The following is a 23,234-nucleotide window of genomic DNA, read 5'->3' as shown; positions in this document are numbered from 1 at the left end:
AAGAAATGTCTGAAGAAGGGTAACAACCTGAAAGCGCTCACTGTTGGAATTTATTTGGTTTTGTATTTTCATATATTTATGTTTCGTTCTGGTGCTGAATAAATATTTTAATCCATTTGGTGGAAACTGCTTTTTTCTTATGGACTTTTGTTCCAGAAAAAACAGGTTTGTTTTATTTATTCTACTGTTTTTTTCCACCAAATAAGTTCTACTTCCATCTTTATTACCAAATGTTATATCTGGCAGAGTTACTTGGCTATTTTATTATAGCATTGACTGAGTTTTGCTTTTAGGGAAAAGTGAATATTAGTTAGGATAGGGAAGGTGTATAGAAATAAGTGGTAGCAAGAGTTACTTTAGTAGAATTTTTGAGGAATTTATTAACTGTGTACAACATGCCCAGTTTTTGATTGGTCCTTTTTATGTTGTTATTGATATGCAAATCAGATTTAAGATTGTTGTCTATCATAACACCTAAAAGCTTAGTGTGAGAGAGACAGTTGTTGTGTTGTTCACAGAAGTAATTGTATAGGTAGTAATTTTAGGGGGGAGTCACTTGAGTAATAATAGCAAAGTTTGTTTTTCTTGGGATTAAGTAGAAGATGCTTGTTGGTGAGCCATGCCTCAGTGGAATTAAACGCTTCTTGTGTTATACTTTGAAGATGGGTAAGGTTATTTTAGGAGCAGATAGAGTTGCCCCACACTTCATACCTGTCCATTTCTTTGTCTTCTTTACTTTGAATACTTACCATGTACTTCTGTTTTTCATTTTCTTCTGCCTTCTTTTCTGCTACTTCACTTTTGTCTTCTTATAATTTCTCTGCATTTGTTTTCTTTTCCATCTCACCACTGTTCTTCAGGATTGTCTCTGCTTCCTCCTTTTGTATTTTCTCCCCCAGGAAACATCTCCTTCATTTTCTGACTCATTCTGCACCACCATTCCTTTAAGTAAATCATCTCGCAATCCATGCAACTGGATTAATATGCTTTTATCTTTCCAGAACAGAAGCGTGTAAACAGAAGAATTGGGTGCTTTAGAATAAAATTTGATTCGGTGCATATTGCCCCCTGTTGCACTTAAAGTTTTGAAATTGAGGGACTGATAGCATGGAAATGTATAAACTGCAAAAACTGTTTTAATAGTTTATCTATATATAGCTGTATATGTATGATGTTTTATAAAGAATGAGTAAGATATGTATGCAATGTATTAAGTTAGTTAGTTAACTCAAAGTCCATCTTGGTAATCAGTGGAGTCCTAGAGAGAAAATCTTCATAAATTGCATTTGATGATATTATAAATGCATTTTATAGTCCAACCATAAAACAAGAAATCAGCATAATTTGCAATGAGTCCTGGGAAGAAAATTTTTGTAAATTATATTTTATGATAATGTAATAAAATTTAATTTACAATAAATTGAGAAGGCAGCATAACATACACTGATAAAAATCATTTTAAAAATCAGTCAGTTAAAGAAAAAACAGCAAGAACAACATGTAGTGTGAAAAGTGATGAAGTAAATGAATGTAAAAAAAGTAATTTCTGAAATAAAAAATATATACTCTCTATCTGGCAGAGGAAGCAAGAAGAGGATACATTATGTGTACATTTTATTGAGAGTACTTGAATGTGAGGAAACAGTAAAATGTTTGAATGGATAGTGTCACAATTGCAGAACCAGTTACATTGTAACTATTCTTCTGCAGTATGTCAGGTTTTTGCTTAATCTAATTGATACTTTTCATCAAATTAGGTTAGCTAGTTATTAATAATCCACCCAGGAAGCTTTGTATATGTCCCTTTTTCATTTAGCTTTAAATCTGTAGAAACAATATTAAATTTCTTAAGAAATGAGATTGTGGTGAGGATACCAGAGGCTGTTTTGTGAGGGTGTAAGGAAGTTGGTGATTTGGGCACAAATAGCACAGATGTAATTTTGGATGGGATACCAACATTACAAGGCAGCAGTAGGATGTTAAAACTTGTAGCTTTAACTGCCTCCGCTAAATGATCAGAAAGAGCAAAATATAGAAACATCAGTATCCTGAACTTGGCTTAATGCTTCTGCCATGATTGGCTATGTTTGCATAGATAATAGAGAAGTGCGATTAGCATGGATCTTTGGGGCACTCTGAGATGAGCAGGTTGAAAAGGAGAAATCTCTGCATTCCACTAAAAGGTTGTACGCACTTGCATAGATAACCTGTGAAACATTAGATGCACTAATAGAGATTGGTCATAATCTGCAAAAACCAAGGATGACGAACTGTGTCAAAGGTTGTGGAGCGATCAGTGTACCTGACCTTCTCTTACTAATGTGTATTTATCATCATTGAGGAGGGAATTTTCAATGCCTCCAACAGGTCTAACGCCATTTTGAAGGTTTATTACAGTCAGTTAAGTACTGACCTTATAAATATTAAGGTAAAAATTCAGAAAATGCACTTACATACTTACAGTAATATTTCCAGTAATAAATAGATGTGTTACTAAACTGCACCTAATCATTTATCATAAATACTACCTATAAATGAAAAATGCAGATATGGAAAACAATAAATGAATGCGTATACGTACTTTTAGACAACATTTTGGAACTTCCAAAATTCCAAACTTTAATTCTCATAACTTTGAAAATTCAAGTGCATTTAGTATTTAAATAACAACAAGCCTCAAAACTCTCTGTCATACAATGAAGCCATTTTTGGATGGGACAAACTCCCTGTACCCATAAACCCAGCAAGATTTGTCTTTTAACTCCATAATCACCGTATATATGGGTCTATATTATAAACCCGAAGCTTACCTTATTGAATCCCTAAACATCAACCTGTCCTTATCGAAATGCGAAAACATCGAACGTTCAGAAGAGCAAAACCAGAAACGTCGAATCATCATGGTTGGCCTTCTGCGGTATAGCTCCGTAAGGTAAGTGTGTGATAGTTACAGACCTTAGGGTTAGGGTGCGGGTTAAGGTAAGCCCATAGATGGTGATGTATGTTAGATTTAGTGTAGGGTTTTGTTAAGTGTATGTGTGTGGATTATTTAGTTTGTTTGGGTTTAGCTTTTTAAGGTAAGTGTACAATAGTTATGGACCTTAGGGTTAGGGTGCGGGTTAAGTTAAGTGCATACATGGTGGTATATGTAAGATTTAGTGTAGGGTTAGAAGTAGGTTTTAGTTTAGGGATAGAAGTAGGGGTTTGGTTAATGTATGTATGTGGGTTATTTAGTTTGTTTGTGTAGGTAGTACGTAGCAGGCAGTGGGGTGGGACAAGTATGATAGTTCGATGTTTTGAATTTCCTGGTTTAGGGCATTCAGTGTTTATGCGGTTCGATGAGGAGGGGTCGACGTTTAGATATTCAATAAGGTAAGTGTTTGAGCCTATAATATAGACCCGTATATATTTCTGCAATTACAGCTAAACTGATAGTATGGAGTTGCAAGCTTAAGCTTAAAATGGAAATCCTTAACATTGTTATTCTAACACTTATCAGATTTTTTTCTTACTAACTTGTTAAAATAGGTCTAAATTGAGGAGATAATTTGTGGCTAATGTGTACACTTTTTTAAAAGAGTAGTCATTTTTGTATTAATTTAATAAACCATAAAGTCGTTAGTCATGAGCCAGATGCAAACGTGAAACAGCAATTTAATACTCCGGACATGCATACGTATTTAATACTGTGCAGCACCATAATGAGGATACTGAAGAAAAGGAGGGGACTAGTAAGGCTGTGGAACACTGTATGTTGGAGCCCTCTTAGGTAGTATAGCTTGTACTGGTGTTGGGATCTTTTTTCCACAAATCACCTATAGAAAGGACAGTCAGATCACCATGAATGAAAAGGTTTTTAAGAGTAAATACCTACATGGAAAAAATGTCCCGTTTTAAAAAAAAAGGAAATGTATAAAGCACCCAAGCCTAGTTTTGGGCACATGTGTTCAGACAGGATGCCATGCACTTGTCAAGATCAAGGAAGAGAATTTTTGCAGCAGGTATTTTTCAATGTTTGTCAAACACTAGGCAGGATTTTTGCCAGGTCAAAAATTTAACAGTTGACAGATAGCAACATTTGATGCATCTCTGATGGTTGTTAATGCTAGGTGCATTAATAATAAAGTTTTTTTTTTATTGGAACATTTGCTACTTTCCCACAAGCTTGATGTTATTGTTTGTGAAACATGGTTAAAGAACAATGACTGGAAACCAGTCCTGTCAGGGTATAAATGTTTTTACTGTAATACACATTCTGACAAAAAATCAGGGGGAGGTGTTATATAGGGATTAAACATAGTTATGAGACCTGTGATTATTACATGTTCAGTGATAACACCAATACTATAGACTGTGTAACTGTGACAATAAAGACAATGCTGGAACATATAACAATTGTTGGTGTGTGTAGACCACCAAAGTCAAGTGCAGATGACATAGAGGAATTCATACATTTCTTGCATGAAACACAGGAGGGAAGAATAATATTAGCTGGGGCTTAAATTTACCAGAAACAGACTGAAATAATATTGATTCAACAACATTAGTAAGGAAATTATTCACAATGTATATTCAGGAACAACAGTTGCTTCAGAATATAAAAATACTACCAGGGTAAGGAACATACCAGACATTGTTTTGTTCCCAAAGAAATTACTCTTATTTCAAGTCAAGTTTATCACCATTTATGTGCAATGATCATGGCATTATAAATGTTAATTTGTTGCTAGATAATTCTGCCAAACTGAAATCTAAACCATTGCACAGAAAGTTAATTGCAGATTATATGGAAGCAAAACAGTCACTATGTATAACTAACTGAAGTGAGGTGTTCAGTTGTAAAATTGCAGATGGAATGTGGAAAGTTTTGAAAGAGAAATATTTTGAGTGCAAAAAATAAAAACAAATGTTTAACATCAGAATCTAGGCATACAACGTCAGGGGGATATATTTCCAGAAGAACAATATACCTGATTAAAGGGAGAGACAAAAACTACAAGAAATGGAAGAGTGGTCGAACTACAGCTTTGAAAACTGAAATAAACAAGCTGGACAAGCAGATTAAGCATAGTGGGAGACAAGATCAAGAAAAATTTGAAGAAAATTTATATAAAGATAATGAGCATAATAGGAATCCTTTTTATAGATACACAAGATGTGGAAGGCGTAAAGACATACAAACTGATGAACTGTGTGCAGATTCTAAAATTTATTCTCAGACACAACAGATTATAGATATAGTTACAAAATATTATGCAAAACAGTTTGGCTCCACAAAAGGGGTGATAAGTTGTCCTAGTGACATCCAGGTAACCTCAGATACTGGAATCAAATTAGATTATGTTGAAAAAGAACTGCGCAAACTGGATCCAAGCAAAGCACAGGGAGGAGACGAAATTAGTAGCAATGACCTGAGAATACTTCAGCAAGACCTTATGGTACCATTATATGTATTATTCACTAGGTCATATAAATACGGGGAGATTCCTCAACATTGGAGACATGCGGTTATTAAACCTGTGTTTAAGAGAAAGGGGAGCAGGACAAACCCAGAGTCATATAGATCCTTAAGTCTACATGTTAGGTAGTCCAATCTCACCTTCATTTTTACATATGGGTCTGGAGCCGATCCTTGGCTCTGACTTGGCCGATTTACAAGCTCGAAGACTTCTGGTTGGCTCGTGGCTAAGCAGGTATCCCATGGTGCATCAGTGCAATCCCCAGATCTCGTTTGCAGCGTCGACGAGTTCGGATGTGCTTCTCTTGGCTCTGGCTAAGTCCTTTTCAATTCTTTGCATTCATAGTGAATATTGCATATTTAGTGTTATTTAGTGTTGTTATCTTATAGGCCTTTGCCTAAGTTGTCCTTGTGGACTCTTTTCACTGTAGTAGTTTTAGTATCCTATGTGCCATAGTTAGGCGCCGTTGCACTTTTCTTGCCTAGGTAGAACATTTGTTTTGGTGTTTTTTCCGCTCTTAATCAACAGGGGCTCCTGTTGATTTATTTGTACTGCTCGGACCTTTTTTGGTCGCTGTTGACTGCTAATTTGTTGTCTTTGGCAGGGATCCGCTAAGCTGGTATTTATAGGATTGCTATTACAAATTTTTTTCTGTGTGATTGAACCTGTGTGTATCTGTGTTAAATACTTGGTCTGTTTAAGTTAGAAAACCTAGTTTTCTGTTACACCGGGCTAGGCCCGTTTTAACTTAGAGGACCTAGTCCTCGTGTGACTCATCTATTTGTAATTTTGACATCTCAAATTTTTTCCTGTGTTACTGAATCTGTGTGTGTCTGTGTTAAATACTTGGTCTGTTTAAGTTAGAAGACCTAGTTTCTCTTACACCGGGCTAGGCCCGTTTAACTTAGAGGACCTAGTTCTCATGTAACTCTTCTGCAGGGCTAGGCCTGTTTTAGTTAGAGGACCTAGTCCTCACTTATTCTCTCTCTTCCTATCTCTCCTCTGGCTTTGCATGTGTGTCTGCAGTGTCAAAGGATAGCAAGGAGCATAAACCCTCTGGGTTCAAAAAATGCATGAAATGCTCCCAGAAAATGTCATTAACGGATGGCCACTGTAGCTGTGTCTACTGCTTGAGAGCCATCCATTTGCAGGAATCATGCTTGTTCTGTCATGCCTTCTCTCCTATAGTGTTGAAGGAGAAAAAGAACAAGCGGATACTCAAGGGTCTTCTGAAACCAACCTTTGAGGAAGCTTTATCTAGTTCATCAGCTTCTTCCAAGTCTACAAAATCTAGATCTGAATCCAAACCGAAAGCTTCTAAAAGGCCTTCTCCTGCACCGGTTGGTGTCTCAGAGCCGCCTTCCAAATTACCAAAATCTACCTCCTCGACTCCTCAGTCTTCAGAGCCGAAGGAGAGCACCATGGTATCATTTGGTCACAGGTGCTTCGGTGCCGACTTCTGAGCCTTTGGAAATGGCAGTTGACTCTACTGCTCCGAGGCAGTCTGTAGAATCCCTACCGGTCTCCTTACTAATCAAGTCTCCAGTGCCTCCTAGGCCAAGATCCCCTACTTTATCTTCCAGATCTTCCAGATCTTCCAGGAGCCTTTTGGAAGAAGATGTGGAGAGGGTAGTACTGAGACTCCTGAAGTCGTCTGCTCTGCCTAAATTTTTGTTGGCTCCGACCCAGTTGGTTCTGGAGCCACTCGATCCAGTTTTGCCATCATCTGTTATTCCTCCTCCGAGCCTTGTTGGCCTTTCGGAGTCGGAGTGCTTGTTACCAGTGGAGGAACCCTCGGTTCCGGCTCCCCTTGCTGCTGCATTGGTGCTGGGTTCGGCTCCAACACACTTGGCTCTGTTCGTCGTGTCCAGGGACCGAAGCTCTTCTGTCAGCGCTGATGGGGAGGGTTTGAATCGATCTTCTTTGGTTCCGAGCCTTCCTGTCGGTGCTTCCGCCAGGGTGAACTTGGACCCTGCATCTATCTCGGAGCCGATGGCTCTGGCTCCGGCACCAACCTTTGTCTCTTCGGAGTGGGGGAGGTCTTCAGAGCTGGAGAGGTCAGCTTTTGAGGTGATGAGGAGCGTGCTGTCTCAATCTACAGCCCCTGCCAGTGGTACAAGCACTCTTCCCCCCTAGGGCACCCACTTCAGTCTTAGTACCTACTCTCTCTGGCGACAGCAGAGACCTGCAGCCTCAGGAGCCACCAGTTGGTGGTCCCCACTCTTCCAAGGCCTCCCCAGAATGTCCCTTTGAGGAGCCTTCCCGGAAGAGGGTATGCAAGAGGAAGCATATTGACTCCCAGGATGAGTCTCTGACATTGGACATGACCTCAAGGAGTCAGAAGGGAAACCCCAAGTCATCTTCTGATGATGTCTCCTTTGTGGAAATCCTGGATCCTTAAACAGAGGTGCAACTGGCCCACTGTCAACCCTTCTGATGAGGAGTCAGTGTACCTGAAGGCTTTCAGGTCTCAACCCTCTGCCTCTTGGGTGTCTCCACCTTTCAACAAACTAATGGATCTGATTAGTCGGAAGGTGTGGGATACTCCCGATGTTGTGGAGTCAGTCCCCAGGAGACCAAATAAGTTTCTGTCTGCCCCTCCTGGAAAAGAGTTCTTGTCTAAGGGTGTTCCCGTAGATGCCATGGGGGTGGTGGTGGCCACGAAGAAGGAGTTGGCAGAGACTTCTTCCTCTGTTCATCCGCCAAACAAGGAGTCTCGACAGATGGACAGATTTGGGAAGCGTGAATTTATTTTAGCAGCATTTACACTTCGATCTCTGAACTATCTTACTCACTTCACGAGGTTGCAGAGGGATCTCCTCAAGGAGCTAGGAGATTCCATACAGGATGCTTGCCCTGAGGGAGTCCCTGATAGGATCTCTGCTCAGTTGTCCACCCTAAATTCGGTAGTTAACTCCTCCATGCGGCTTATCTCTCATGCAGCTGATGGAGCGAGCAGAGCAGTGGGTTCAGGAGTTGCCCTTAGGTGCCACTCCTGAATGTGCCTGTGTAATTTTGCAGAACCATTCAAGTCCACCTTCACCAATACCCCATTTGATGGTTCCTCTTTGTTTGGTCCCAAGGTGAAAGAAACACTCAGTCGGTGTGAGCAGGAAGGAAAGACTCTCTCTGCCGTGGGAGTCCGTTTTACCGTTCCCTCTTAACCATACCCCAAAGGTCAAAGGGGAGGTAAAATGTGGTTCAAAAAGTCCCAGAGGGTCTTTCCGGACACACAGAGTGAATCCTCCTTCAGAGGCAGAGGAGGAGGAAATGGTAGATGTCAGCCTAGAGGCAGAGGTGGTCCGCAATACCAGCAAGGCCATGATTCCTTTCAAGGGCAGCCTTATCAGCACTCCTGATGTGGGGCCCGACTGTGTATCTCTGGGGCCAGTTGGGGGTCGCATCTCTTTGTATTCAGAAGCCTGGCTAAATATCACCCAAGACAAGTGGGTACAAAGAGTTGTTACCAGAGGCTATATCATACCCTTTTCCCTTCCACTGTTTGTTCCCAAAAAGATCCCAGATGTTCCACCCAATCACAGGGATCAGGCAACTGTGGAGATCAACAAGTTACTCTTAAAAAGAGTCATCCAGCCTGTCCCAGCAGACCAGACAGGATCCAGAACTTACTCCAGGTTCTTTTTAGTCCCAAAACAAACCAGAGACTGGAGGCCAATTTTGGACCTCAGCAGATTAAATGAATCCATGAAGAAGGACAAGTTTTGGATGGTCACACTGCAGTCGTTAGGGAAAGACTATTGGATGTGCTCTCTGGATCTCCAAGACGCCTACTACCATATAAAAATGGACAAGGCATCAAGGAGATATCTGCTCTTCCGGCTGGGAGCCAATCATTACCAGTTTCCTGCTCTGCCCTTTGGTCTCACCACAGCCCCCAGGGTGTTCACCAAATGCATGGCAGTAGTGACAGCTCACTTGAGATGTCAGGGATTCCAGATTTTTCCATATTTGGACGACTGGCTCCTGACCACCCCCACCAAGCATCTACTCATCCAAAACAGGAACGCCACTATTCAACTTTGTGCTCAACTAGGGATCTCCATAAACTGGGAAAAATCTGCATTACTGCCCTCGCAATCTGTGATTTTTATAGGCGCAGAGGTAGACACAGTGGATATGACAGTTTGTCTCCCTGCCGAAAGAGCACAAAACCTCATCTCACAAGTTCAGCGTCTTCTTCCATTTCGGAAAGTCAAAGCAAAATGCGTTCTTCAACTTCACAGTATGATGGCCTCAACCATTCTGTGAATACCTTTAGCCAGGTTGCACATGAGAATCCTCCAATGACTCCTGTCTTCCCAGTGGTCATTCCAATATCTACCACTGAGTCACCCTATCCTGCTGAGGGAATCATGCAGAAAGGACCTTCATTGGTGGATAGCCCCCAACCACTTGTTCATGGGAGCTCCCTTTGTTCCTGCCCAACCCATTGCCACTGTGTCCATGGATGCCTCCCAGGTCGGGGGGGGGGGCATTATCTTGGCAGGACTGTCCACAGCACATGGCAAGAACACAAGGCTCATCTGCATATCAGTGTTCTGGAGATGAGGGCTGTGCTTCTGGTGTTGCAAGCACTTCAGGACCTTCTTCCTCCAGGGACAGTTGCAATACAATCAGACAACATGTCGGTTGTGTGGTATATCAACAAATAGGCCGGTACCAGATCTTACCCACTCTGTCGAGAGGCCATGCGAGTTTGGGAATGGGTGATTTCTTCCCAGCACTTTCTGGGGGCAATGCACATTCCGGGGGCAACCAACGTGATAGCCAACAAGCTAAGCCAGCAATCTTACTGCCTCACGAGTGGTCTCTGAAATGGGAAATAGTGGAACAGATTTTCCGGAGATGGGGACAGCCTTGCTGGGACCTTTTTGCCAGCCCAGTCAATGTCAAGTGCTGCAGCTATTTTTCCCTGATTCCCCCTCTGGGGGAAACACTCAGAGACACTCTGGTCCACGATTGGCCCACAGGACTTCTGTATGCCTTTCCTCCATTCCCTCTTATCCCCAAAGTGATTCAGAAAGCCAATCAGCTGGGAAGCAAGTTGATCCTCATTGCTCCTTAGTGGCCTCATCAGGTCTGATTCTCCTTCCTCGAGCCTCTTCTCCTGGATGATCCTTGGATTCTGGACCTAGTTCCAGATCTATTGACCCACATGTCGGGTTCGTTACATCCCGCTCTCCACACCCTCAAATTGACAGCATGGCTGCCCCAGTTCCATCTCTAGTCAGGCTTCATGATGTTTCTTCCTCAGTGTCACATATTCTCTTATCCTCGCATAAACCTTCAACCAGAAGGCTGTATGACAGTAAATGGAAAAGGTTTTCTATTTGGGCACAGAAAATTAATGTGGATCCTTACACTGCTCCTATTCCTGTGATTCTGGAATTCCTTTCGGAGCTTTTTCAGCAGGGAACTGCCACGGCCACCATCAAAGTACAGTTGCCGGTAATTTCTCATTTTTATTTAGGGTCCCCAAATGCCAACCTTATGTCTCATAAGCTATGCAAGACTTTCTTGAGAGGGGCCACTTTATTGAGACTACCATTACAAGAACCTGTGGCTTCTTGGGACTTAAATTTTGTGTTGTCCAAGTTGACATCCCCTCCGTTTGAACCTTCTCACGCATCTTCTTTAAAATATTTGTCTTGGAAGACTGTGTTTTTAGTAGCTATTACGTCAGCCAGATGTGTATCCGAGCTACAAGCCTGTCTATTAAGCCACCTTATTTAATCTTTCATAAAGACAGGGTATCTTTACGTACCAATCCTTCATTTGTTCCCAAAGTTTGTTCTAATGCCACCTTAAATCAGTCCATTGAGCTTCCAGTTTTCTTTCCCAATCACTGTAATGCAACTGAATATTGTGTCCACCAGCTGGACGTTCATAGACAGCTACATTTGTATTTGCAATGGACCAAAGAATTTCGGAAGTCAGACCAGTTATTCATTTCTTTTTCCGACTCCAGATTGGGCTTACCAGTTTCTAAGGTGACATTGTCTAATTGGATTTCTAGTTGCATAGCCTTCATCTACAATTCAGAGTGCATACATTTACCCCACAGGATCAAGCTCACTCTACCAGGTCTTTATCTACCTCTGCAGCCTTTCATGCCAGGGTACCACTTGATCATATTTGTGCAGCAGCTACGTGGGCTATCCCTCACACCTTTATTACACATTATAAGTTGGATTTGGCATCCAGAGGTAGAACATCCTTTGGCTCCATGGTGCTCAGCAGTATTTTCCAATGATCCACCCAAGAATAAGGCGCTAGGGATGCTGTCCCATATGTAAAAATGAAGGTGAGATTGGACTACCAAACATAAAGAAGTTATGTACTCACCATAACGTTCCATGTTGGTAGTCCATCTCAACCTTCATTTTTAACAGCCCGCCCTCCTGACCACATCCTGGAAGATCTGGAGGTAATAATTTGATTGTCTTGGTTGGTGACCCTTTAGTATTGGTTTGTTGGTTAGGGGGTTTTCTGTTTCTAGCAAGCAGCAAACAAGATCTGGGGATTGCACTGGTGCACCATGGGATACCTGCTTAGCCACAAGCCAACCAGAAGTCTTCAAGCTTGTAAATCGGCAGCTCTGAACCCATATGTAAAAATGAAGGGTGAGATAGACTACCAATATGGAACATTATGGTGAGTACATAACATCTTTTTTCATGTTGTGGAAAAATAATGGAGAAGGTAATATTGAATGTGTTTTTGTCAGAACTGGATAGGTTGGGACTTGAAACCATATATCAGCATGCATATATTGAAAGTGGATCTATTACCACCTGTAACATGATGGTCTATAACAATATAATAATAGCTATGAATGAAAAATTGTGCTGTGATGCAATTTATATAGGTTTAACTTCAGCATTTGACAGGGTCATACACAAAACACTGATCAATAAATTAGAACAACTAGGTATTCATGTACTCTTGATAAGATGGATAGCTGCATGGCTTACAAATAGGACATGGAAAGTATCATACAGCAACTGGACAGGTGAAATTCTTGGTTACAGTCAGGGTGCCACATGGCTCTGTCCTAGGCCTGTACTTGTTTAGATGGTATCTTTCAGAACTAACTTTTTCATGTGAGGTGTTCTACAGTCTATATGCCGATGACCTGAAATTGGGTAAACTGATTACATGTGTTACGGATAAGGCATGTCTGCAAAATAACTTGACTAAATTGACCATTTGGGCACTCTAGAATAATATGATGATAAATACATCAAAAACTAAGCATATGAGATTTGGGAGACATAAACTGAAAGGTGAATATTTAGTACAGCACACAGTGAAACTGTAGACTCATTTAAGGACCTGGGTATGTGGGTAGATTCAGCTATGAGTTATTCTAATCATATCAACCAATTAGTTAATGATAGTTATAGAACTATAGGTTGTATAAAGTCTGTGAAATCAAAAATGATGGTCATTGTTTGTTAATTACATTAGACCCAAACTTGAGTATGGAATAACAATATGGAAACCCTATAAGAAAACAAGTATGAATAAACTGGAAAGAGTAAGCGGAAGTGTACCAAGGGCATCCATGGATGTGAAAATTTAAGTTATTATGAAAGATTAAAATATCTGTGCTTGTACAGTGTCTCTTATAAGAGGAGATCTTATTCAGTTATATAGGGAATTTAGAGACAACTACCTCTGGGGATGTTTGAGGTTATCAAAAAGTAGTAGAGAATCACAGCCTATGTAGAAGATTCCATAGGAATGAGAAGTGTACTAATTGGTTCTCTGACAGAGTAGCTGATGTGTGGAACAGACTAGAAAATTACAATAAAGCAAGTACTAGTTTAGATATTTTTAAGAACAGCCTGGACACTTATTATGGGAACAAGTGTTTTGTTATATTGGCATGCTAGAAGGGCATTAATGCCCATGCTTGAAATATTTGTATATATGTATGGCTTGAGATCATCACTAAGCTCACGTCCTGGTTCTGGCCATTGTGGTACCTTATAAACTTCCTCTTGTGCCAAGGTGATCAACTGACCAGAAGCCAGCTTTTCCCTCCCGTAGATGGGTATGTCAGCAACAAAAATTCTTTCCCACCTTCCCCTGCCTGAGTCTTCTGTTCTCTTAGATGTAATTTTGAATTTAGATTGCCCAAGGTGTCAGGACTTCATCCCTCAATGGTACAAAGATAGACTGAATGCATCAGTGTATTGAACAAGAATAGAATGTCAGTGTTCCAATTTCTGGTTTCAAGAGTGAAGCACTTTACTTGCTTCATTTATTCATTTATTTTCTGCACTGTTATGGTATACTGCTTTATTCATAAATTAACCACTATATCCTGTTGTTCGTTGTGGTAGAGCTGGAACATATTCTAGAATTCAGTGGATATATAGGAAAAAACAAATCCTGGAAGAGGTGACAATCTATCACAGCACATAAACTCATACCAAAGCCAAAATGCATGTGTATGCACATGTGTACACACACACACACACACACACACACACACACACACACACACACACACACACACACACACACACACACACACACACTAATGTGACATATCACCAGATTTGCTAACTGCATATCTTTTGGGATGTGAGAAGAAATTAGAGCAGACAGTATAAATCCACATGGATACAGAAAAGAAATGCAGGCAGCGCACACAGTGCTCCCCAGCTGGTAAACAAACCAGAGAACCAAGTACTGTGACAGAACAACAGTAACTTCTCTGACACTGCATCCATTCACAACCCCTTTTTCATAATTTTGCACATGGCGTCATGATGCCACTTCAACAGTGACAGTCATCTACAGCCAAGGTTTACACTGCCAGGTGGCTAGCCCTACCACTGTAGTTCTTCCACACCACACTCTCACATGCACACTCACATCTATGGTCAAGTTAGAGTGTCCAGTCCACCTACTGCATATCATTGGAATGTGGGAGGAAAACAGAGGACCCAGAGGAAACCCATATGAACACAGGGAGGATGTTTGGATTCCACAAACAAGGTTCTCCACCCGAGAATTGAACCAGGGAACCTCTTGCTGTGAGGTGACAACTCTATCCCCACTGCACTGCTGTAATTGCCTCAAGTTAAATATCATAATTATATGTATTAGTGATGAAACCAGTAAAAGAAGCAACAGTGCACGTCTTCCTCATTTACAACATGCTAGGTTTTGTATAGGTCAGAGCATGAGGCATCTGGGTTTTGATGGCTGAATTTTGCAAACTGATACCTGATCACCATTATCCCACTCCCAGAGTATCCATACTGCTGTGTCGATTCCAATCCTATGCTTTTTGATCAATCATGTTTACAGTGCAAGTCATTACATCCTGATTCACCTTTTACCTAGCTAAGATAACTTTTCTTTGAGTGATAACTTTGTATCAACCTGAATTTAAGCACCACAGTACAGATTTCATATGATTCAGGGTCCAAGAAAGTAAATCCCTCTCTTACAATTATGGAGTTCTGCTTATCTGTTTATAGACTGAAGCACTTTGTGTGTTTTGCAGTAATAGTCTTGTGTTTTCACATCTATTTTGCAACACAGAAAATTAAACCTCTATGTAAAGTAAATAATATGTTGCCTATTTTCAGGATAGCTTCTAAACATATTACTCATTCTGTTCCCAGAAACAAGCAAATGATCTTGTGAATACTCTGATGAAATGCACACCCCATTACATCCGATGCATCAAGCCTAATGAAACCAAGAAGCCTCGGGACTGGGAGGAAAGCAGGTAAAGTGGTTAATGAATTGTAGGGCAAGAATTAAGCAATTCTAAAACTGCATACATAAATGAAGAAGTTCAATGAAGAGGACTACATTAATATCATTATGATAAAAATAAAACAAATCGCTTTTGTAGATATAAATTCCTGTACTGTCATCTACCCTTTTAGAAAACCGTGTAATGTTAAGATACCGTTTCCTTGCAGTGTTTTAAACAGAATCTTGCAGTGATGAAACGTGATATTTTTCCTTTACATCTGTAACATCACATAAAGTGTGACGTCTATGAGTGAGATCACTGAGGATTGTATGCAGTCACAGAGAAGTACAGCATGCCTGTAAATGAAAGATCTAAGATGATACATGTGGTAAGCAGATTCAAGTGAATCCCTCACCACAGAGCTATAGTAGCAGCCATTGCAAAACATGAAACTGTTCAGTTTGCTCATTTATTACCCTAATCTTTCTACATGAAATATATTCACTTTTTATGTAACTATGGTCTGACCATTTCTGGTATCATGTCATTCAGACTAAAAGCAGTATTCTGTGCACTTCATGTTATTTATTACTGTGTTCCACATCTGCCTTTCATACCATAGTTTCTGTCTTACGTTCTACCTTACTGTTTTTTTTTTGTTTGTTCGTTTGTTTTTTTTTTTTGCCAAGGTTTACTTTGTTAATGTTAAATTCAAAGTGCATTTTGTTCTGTATGATGCAGCTAATATTATCTCCTAGAAGCTCATTGTCTTGTTATTTGTCTTGGAAGAAATAAACAGCCCTATATGAAGTGTGTAAACAAGCAATGGTTAACACGATTTCTCAAAAAGCCATATTAAAAGCATTGCATTGTTACAACGTTTTGTTACTGAATATTTATTAAAAAGCAACAAGCTAAATTATTATAAATCTACTTAAAATCATGTGCAGTGTCTGAAATCCGATGGAAACAGCACAGTGATCTGTAAGCAAAGTGGCTACTATAATAAGAGTGTTTTTAAGGAGAACTGTAGACTGGTACAGCATGGTAACTTTGTATCCAGAAGAATCCGCTTATCTTAGCTAGTACAAACCTCATCATTGTGGTTATTCTTCTGCTTTCTGTTAATCCATCTGAAATCCCTAGAACATTTTTGTTTAGGTATTGCAGCTAGTAAATAGTAATGGCAGCTTGTAAGAAGGAGAATATGAGCCAAATAACCTTATGCAAATATTTGTAAATATTTTTCACAGTTGTTTGGAATATTAATTTCAACAGTGGATCTCAGGCGTTCCTTTGAGCTTCCCTAAAATAGTACAATAGACCCTGAGCTTCTGTTTGATACCAAAAAAGAGATCTAGGACTTCTGCTTACAAACAAAAATATATTTTGCATTCTGTATCTGGACCAAAATAAATTTGTTATGAATAGATAGCAGTCATATGATCAGGTAGAAATGTAGATTAAACCATCACCATGTAAGTATACATGCACACAGTCAACCACAGAATCAAATATGTGTTTCCATACATTTGTCTTTCATTGAATTCCAGTGAAATGCAAATATTGTTTTCTATTTTAATATAATCCAGTCATAGAAATAAAACCCGAATGTCAGTATTTTAGATATCTGTTTTCAGATTTTTGGGACTTTACTAAATCAGGCTGTAGCTGCGGTGGTGGTGCTGCGGTAGCGTTGTTGCCGCACAGTAAGACGTTGTCCTGTTCGATTCTCAGCTAGAACGTCTTCTGTGTGGAGACATACGTGAATGAGTGTACCTTCGTTGAAGGTTGTGCATCAGAGCTGGCAACTCGGCATGTAAAAATCTACTGCCAATCATTAGCGGACCGGAGTTCCACTGTGGCGACCCCTAACCGGGAAAAGCCGAAAAGACACAACAACAACAACTAAATCAGGCTGTAATTTCCCCAAAAAGGCTGACCTCATCATAGAAAAATTGTTATTTTAGGCATTTCCTCCTTTTTTAAAATTTTTACTGGGATATTGGAACTGATCCAAAACAAACCTGTTTCAGTCACTGCTTGAGCATAATGAATAACTGCAAGTATATAGCCCAAGCACAAATTCATGCAAATATATATAACATCCTGTATATCACACACAATGTAATATACCAATCCAGAGTGGGCTCTGCAGTCACATACCTGGGGAAACTAATGATGACTATAATACTAAAATAACACAATACTAATAAAGATCCAGAACAGATAAACATAAAGTCCACAAGCTTACAGAAAAAGGAACCGATCAGTAATAATTATTGTTGAACGCAATGCTTTATTCATATAAACAGTAAAAATAAAATCAAGCGCTTTCTCCTGTGTGAATACCAGGCTTTATCAAGATAAATTCATTTTAAAACTTGAAAGCTTAAATACTCCATTGATAAAATCATGTGACCAGGGTGCTAATAAAATCAATATACAATTAACTTTAAAGGCACTAATTCCAAGTTAAAAGGAAAAAGAAAAAGAAAAATAGTATGTGTGCCATACATTAAATTAATACATTCAATAAAGTGCATTTGTGCAAACCTCATATTAAACATGTCATAAAAAGCATGAAAAACTTTCTAAAAATGACTAGCAAAATGCAAACACCTCTTAAAAAAGTTCAGGCTCTAAGAACCTAAGATCATAACTTAGCCCTTCTTAATTTCAAAACACTAGAAATACTAATGCTTTCATTAAGACCAGGTGGTCTTGTTGCATTCAGCCTAAGCTGCCACAACATCTCCAAGAGGAAAGATACCAATGCCTTTTCTAAACACCTTAGCATATGCCCCAATATGCAGATTAAATTTATGGTTTTAGAGCAGGTTTTGCAGGACAATAGAGGAGGAGATTGGGAGGCCCATCTGGAGTACAAAGAATTGTTAGGCTGAACGCAACAAGACCACCCTGGTCACATAATTTAACGTATGGCACACATACTATTTTTCTTTTTCTTTTTCCTTTTAACTTGGAATTAGTGCCTTTAAAGTTAATTGTATATTGATTTTATTAGCACCCTGGTCACATGATTTTATTAATGGAGTATTTAAGCTTTCAAGTTTTAAAATGAATTTATCTTGATAAAGCCTGGTATTCACACAGGCGAAAGCGCTTGATTTTATTTTTACTGTTTATATGAATAAAGCATCGCGTTCAACAATAATTATTACTGATCGGTTCCTTTTTCTCTAAGCTTGTGGACTTTGTTTATCTGGTATGACTATAATACTTATGAATAGCACATTCTGGATGATGTCAGTGTTTGCACTGTCTGTCACTGTATAGTCACCCTTTGCATTATTCTATGACTGCTAACCAGCCTACTTTGGAAACTGCAGCAACCCCTTTATCATTCTATTAGGCTTGTACTTGGATCTGTATGCTTAATATAATAGTAGTATATTGATGTAGTGTGTACATCTTTGGTACACAGCTATTAAAACAGTCCAGTATGTGGGATGAAAAGTGGCAGCCCTTTAAATCAGACTTGATTCTTTAGCTGAGCTGAAAGACCAACTTTGAATTGCTAAAAGTAGTATAAAGTACCAAAGAGCAATACAATAAAGCACCTTATAAAGTGACTCGACCATAATCATTTAAACTGAACTAAAAGATTGTGTAAAAATAAAGCTGTACATTGCACCATTTACGTTGTCACTGCAAAACAATACTGCAGTTATAACTGACTGTAAAAAATTACGTCAGGCTTATGCAATGCCCTTGTTGGTATGATTTTTCTGGATGCGCGTAACTAAGGACCAGGAAGAGAACTCCCTTACTGTGCTCACAGCCTATGAGCAGCAAGGTCTGTCTCACCAGCATAATGTAATGCCCACCCGTAATACATTATCGCCTTTAGTATTTATTGACATAATCAGAAGTAAAGCCAAAAACTTTTATGTTCTCAGCCTTATACTGTTGACCCAATGTATATACAAACCTGCAAACCCAACCCCTTAAAATAATTTTTATCAGCTGCCTACCTATAGCTCTAAAAAATGTTCAGATATGTAAAGCTATCTCTGATGAAGTAATATACAAATCTGTTTTGAATGTGTTAGTGTGGACACTTGTTTGCATAGCCTGGCCTCAGTAAGTTAACTATAAGATATGATGTCTGAAAATGCTAAAAATACTGCTTTCCCTACAAAGGAAATTCTTGTTTACATTACTGAGCATAATTTTTTTCTGTTGCTTGTGCAGGGTGAGTCTGAATCCTGCGGGTCTAGCAATCATCTAGGGATTTCATGCAAGTCACTCTTCAACTGTTCATTTCTCCCAGTCACTGACTAATAATAAAAGAATTCTGTACAAGTTTGTCAGCTGACCTGCTGCAAATGATTTCTGGCTATTGATTTAGGCAATGCCTTGTTTGTGAATTAAGACTTGGGTCATCCTTTTCGTTTTCCTTGCAAAATACTGCAGAATTCAAAACTGATACCAACAAGCCATTTCATAAAATGTTGTAGTTTAGACAAAGTTAATCATCCAATAAAATGGGAATTGTTTTTGCTATGTTTCTTTACTTAACATTCTTTATTTGAAATTTTTATTTAATCTGTTTATATAAATCCTATAAGGAAAGCCCAAACACCATTTCAAATAATATACCAGTTCCCAAATTGCATTTAGATGCAAGATAGCCAAATAAAGCCTGCAATAAAAAAGTAAAAAAAAAACATTTGCATAAAATAAAACTTTTCCCTACATAAAATTACACAAAATGTTAATCATACATTTTTGGCTGTTGTGACATAGAGGGATAAAGCCTCTACTGTGATTTGGTTAATACTTACTGTGCTGATCTCCAGGCTTGACATAAAGAGCTCTTTCAAAATTGAACACAGCATTCAGTGAAAAACATAAACAAAAACAGATTCCATGTACTAAAGTTCAGATCAAAGATTCTGCAAAGCAAAAAGCAAGTTAGAGGCACTGAAAGCACAAACACAAAAAAGGACTTAAATATAATTGATTAGATTACCTTAAAATATGAAGAGATTGTGACAAACAGTTGTTTGTTTGTCTTTCGGCTTTTCCCGGTTAGGGGTTGCCACAGCGGAACTCCGGTCCACTAATGATTGGCAGTAGATTTTCACGAACACTGAGGTGCCAGCTCATTGTCCAACCTTCAACGAAGGCACGTCCATTTACGCATGTCTTTCGAATGCCCATCCAACCGCGGGGTGGATATGCAGACTCCACACAGAAGGCACTCCCCGCACTCCAGCCGAGAATTGAACGGGAGAACCTCTTGCTGTGAGGCAACAGCGCTACCTCTGCACCACCGCGGATTATACAGATTGTGACAAACAGTAAAGATCGTTAATGCTGAATCTGGATGTAGAGAAGGAAACACTGTCAGTACAGAGCAGGACGTTGTCACAGTGTGTGCACAGGTGAAACTGTTGTGTACAACATTGTGTTTACAAAGGCTTTGTTTTTGTGGTGCGTAGAGTGGGATAGACAAAATGATGGTGTCTGCATGACAAGCATCGAAAAGAAAGGATAACTCACCACAGATAACTGATTTTTTTACATTTATTAAATAGGTAGGTAAGCTTTCAACTGGCTCTTTTCAGCCATGTCTCAAGCCAAAGGTGACAAAGTACAATTTAGGTTAGACAACAAGGGAACTAGTTATGCAGAATAAAAGAAAAAGTAAATGATATTAAAATTAAGTGAAGTAAATATTGGTATAATATAGCATCAACAAGTAAAACATTCTACAATATTTGCAATGTGCTCACATCTCATATTTTATCTAAAATGCTAAGAAGAAAAGTTGAACTAGGTGGGCTGTACGCAGGGGTTAGTACTAGCTGGCAAGGTTTACTGAAACAGTAACATTGCCTTATTTCAAAGTAGCATCCTTTTAAGGAGGACTTGAAAGATGAAATTGTACAAAATGTTCTAGTACATGGAGGAACTGAAATCTCTGTAATGCAAGAGCAAGTTAATGAGAATAAGCATAAAGTGAACAGTAGCCCTAGAAGCCATGTTATATAGACAGAAAGGTGAACAGTAGCCCTAGAAGCCATGTTATATAGACAGAAAAGTGAACAGTAGCCCTAGAAGCCATGTTATATAGACAGAAAAGTGAACAGTAGCCCTAGAAGCCATGTTATATAGACAGAAAAGTGAACAGTAGCCCTAGAAGCCATGTTATATAGACAGAAAAGTGAACAGTAGCCCTAGAAGCCATGTTATATAGACAGAAAAGTGAACAGTAGCCCTAGAAGCCATGTTATATAGACAGAAAAGTGAACAGTAGCCCTAGAAGCCATGTTATATAGACAGATGATCATCAGCTACAGTCAGACTGTTAGTGAAAGGCTGATGTTCAGGAAAAGACATTTGTAGACATTAGTGGCCAACACCAGACAGAGCCTGAGATTAACATTAAGAGAACTAATGGAACATAGTAAGTTACAATGAAAAGTTCTGCTGTGTGGTAGATTTATGAAGCGGTATATTTTATTGACTGTTTCATATGGCAATGTGCAATGTTTGGAATTTCATAGGAAAACATCGGAAGACAGTAGTCAAGCTTTAGCATGAGAATGTCTCTGGGTATGCAGTACTGAAAAAGTACATTAACCTGTGTGATACTATGAGCGGTATGAGTGTCTTGGAATCAGTTATATCAGTGTGATAATTACAAAAAGGATTAGATCAAGACATACGCCAAGATATTTGTAAGATGTTACATTTTCAATGGAGTTTAGGTGCAGAGGGTTAAGACTGTGTACCATTAGACCTAGACCCTGCAGTCTTCATGTTTTGATTCTAGCAGCCTCCATTATCCTGTGTGTGCCTGAGCCAATCACTTATACGGCAATGGATTGTTAACATTGACTTGAAACAGCCTTTCTTTGAAATGGATTGAAAGCAGGATTGACAGTTTGTCTCAAAGTTGGGAAGGCAGTTGTTTCATAAGGAGGATGTAATCTACAGAATCAGCTGCTTTTTAGAGGTCAGTGAAAATAAAAATTATTAGAGATTCTTTATCTAACGTGGAAGATATAGGGTTTGTGGCCTGAAGAAGAGCAGTAGAGGTATTAAAGTAAGGTCAAAGGCCATGCTGCACTAGATGCAATATGTCTTGTTTGAACTGAATCATTTACTCGTCCAGTATATACTCAAGAATCTTTGCTATAGGCTGAAAGTGTTCAAGAAGGGTGAGAGTGCATTTTAGGGGAATGAAATAATTATAACACTCTTTTATCCCATGGGGATTCTTCCTGTGGATAGAGACAGACAGAATACAAAGGAACAGGTCTTTCAGTGGAAAGAAGATTTCTTTAGGAATTTAATATGCAGAGGATTAAATGACCAGGAAAATGTTTCTGGGATTTTGATAAGGATATACTCGAGATATCATTAGAGTTGGGAGGACATGATAACATGTAGTTATCTCAGATAAGTAAATAAATTATTTTAAAAAAAGACAGTAGCTTATTTTAAAAGATAGAATTTAAAAGGCAAAATAGCTTCTTGGAAGAGCTCTGAAACACTTATAAAACTTCAAGTCTTTAATATAAAATACTGGTTTAAGAGATAGGCAAATGCAAGGTGTTATGTCAGAGTGACAACCAGCTTGTTTGGGGGGGGGGGGGTTAATGACCTGTGATAGGATGGTAGTCTTGAATGCTGTTAAAAATCCATTTCTGTATTGTATTTGGTCGGTGTATTTTACCAAGTAATTCTTGAATTTCTTGCAAACACCTAGCTTGGTTTCCAAGATGTCCCACCAACAGTCAGTTTGGCACTAGAGTCCATGCATTTTTATGCTACTTCAAATTGTCCACAATATAGACAACACCTAAAATCTCCTGTTTCTGGCTTTGGTGCAGATCTCCCTGTAGCATTATAATGCTTGTCAAAATCCTTGTCATGCCCAGTTGTTTAAAAAAAAATTTGATCAAAGATTATAGGTCTCCAACACTGTATAGTCAGTCACCCATAAAACTTTTCACAAAGAAAAGCTGCCTTTCAGACATAACACATGG

At 39.1% G+C, this 23,234-nt stretch overlaps 1 protein-coding gene across 2 annotated transcripts in view; it reads left to right on the top strand.

Annotated features, from left to right (window-relative positions):
* MYO1E (myosin IE) overlaps positions 1-23,234 on the top strand; it is a 1,655,775-nt gene that overhangs the window by 1,108,336 nt on the left and 524,205 nt on the right. For both annotated transcript variants that reach the window (XM_044078573.1, XM_044078572.1), the window contains exon 17: positions 15,128-15,234. In XM_044078573.1, the coding sequence (XP_043934508.1) occupies positions 15,128-15,234 (107 nt within the window). The remainder of the gene's footprint in view (positions 1-15,127; positions 15,235-23,234) is intronic.

Source organism: Protopterus annectens, chromosome 7.part1 (assembly GCF_019279795.1).
Source record: "Protopterus annectens isolate FY-2018-M chromosome 7.part1, PAN1.0, whole genome shotgun sequence".
Classification (NCBI taxonomy): domain Eukaryota; kingdom Metazoa; phylum Chordata; order Ceratodontiformes; family Protopteridae; genus Protopterus; species Protopterus annectens.
The sequence above is the reverse complement of the archived record's forward strand: the minus strand, read 5'-3'. Positions and strand labels throughout refer to the sequence as shown.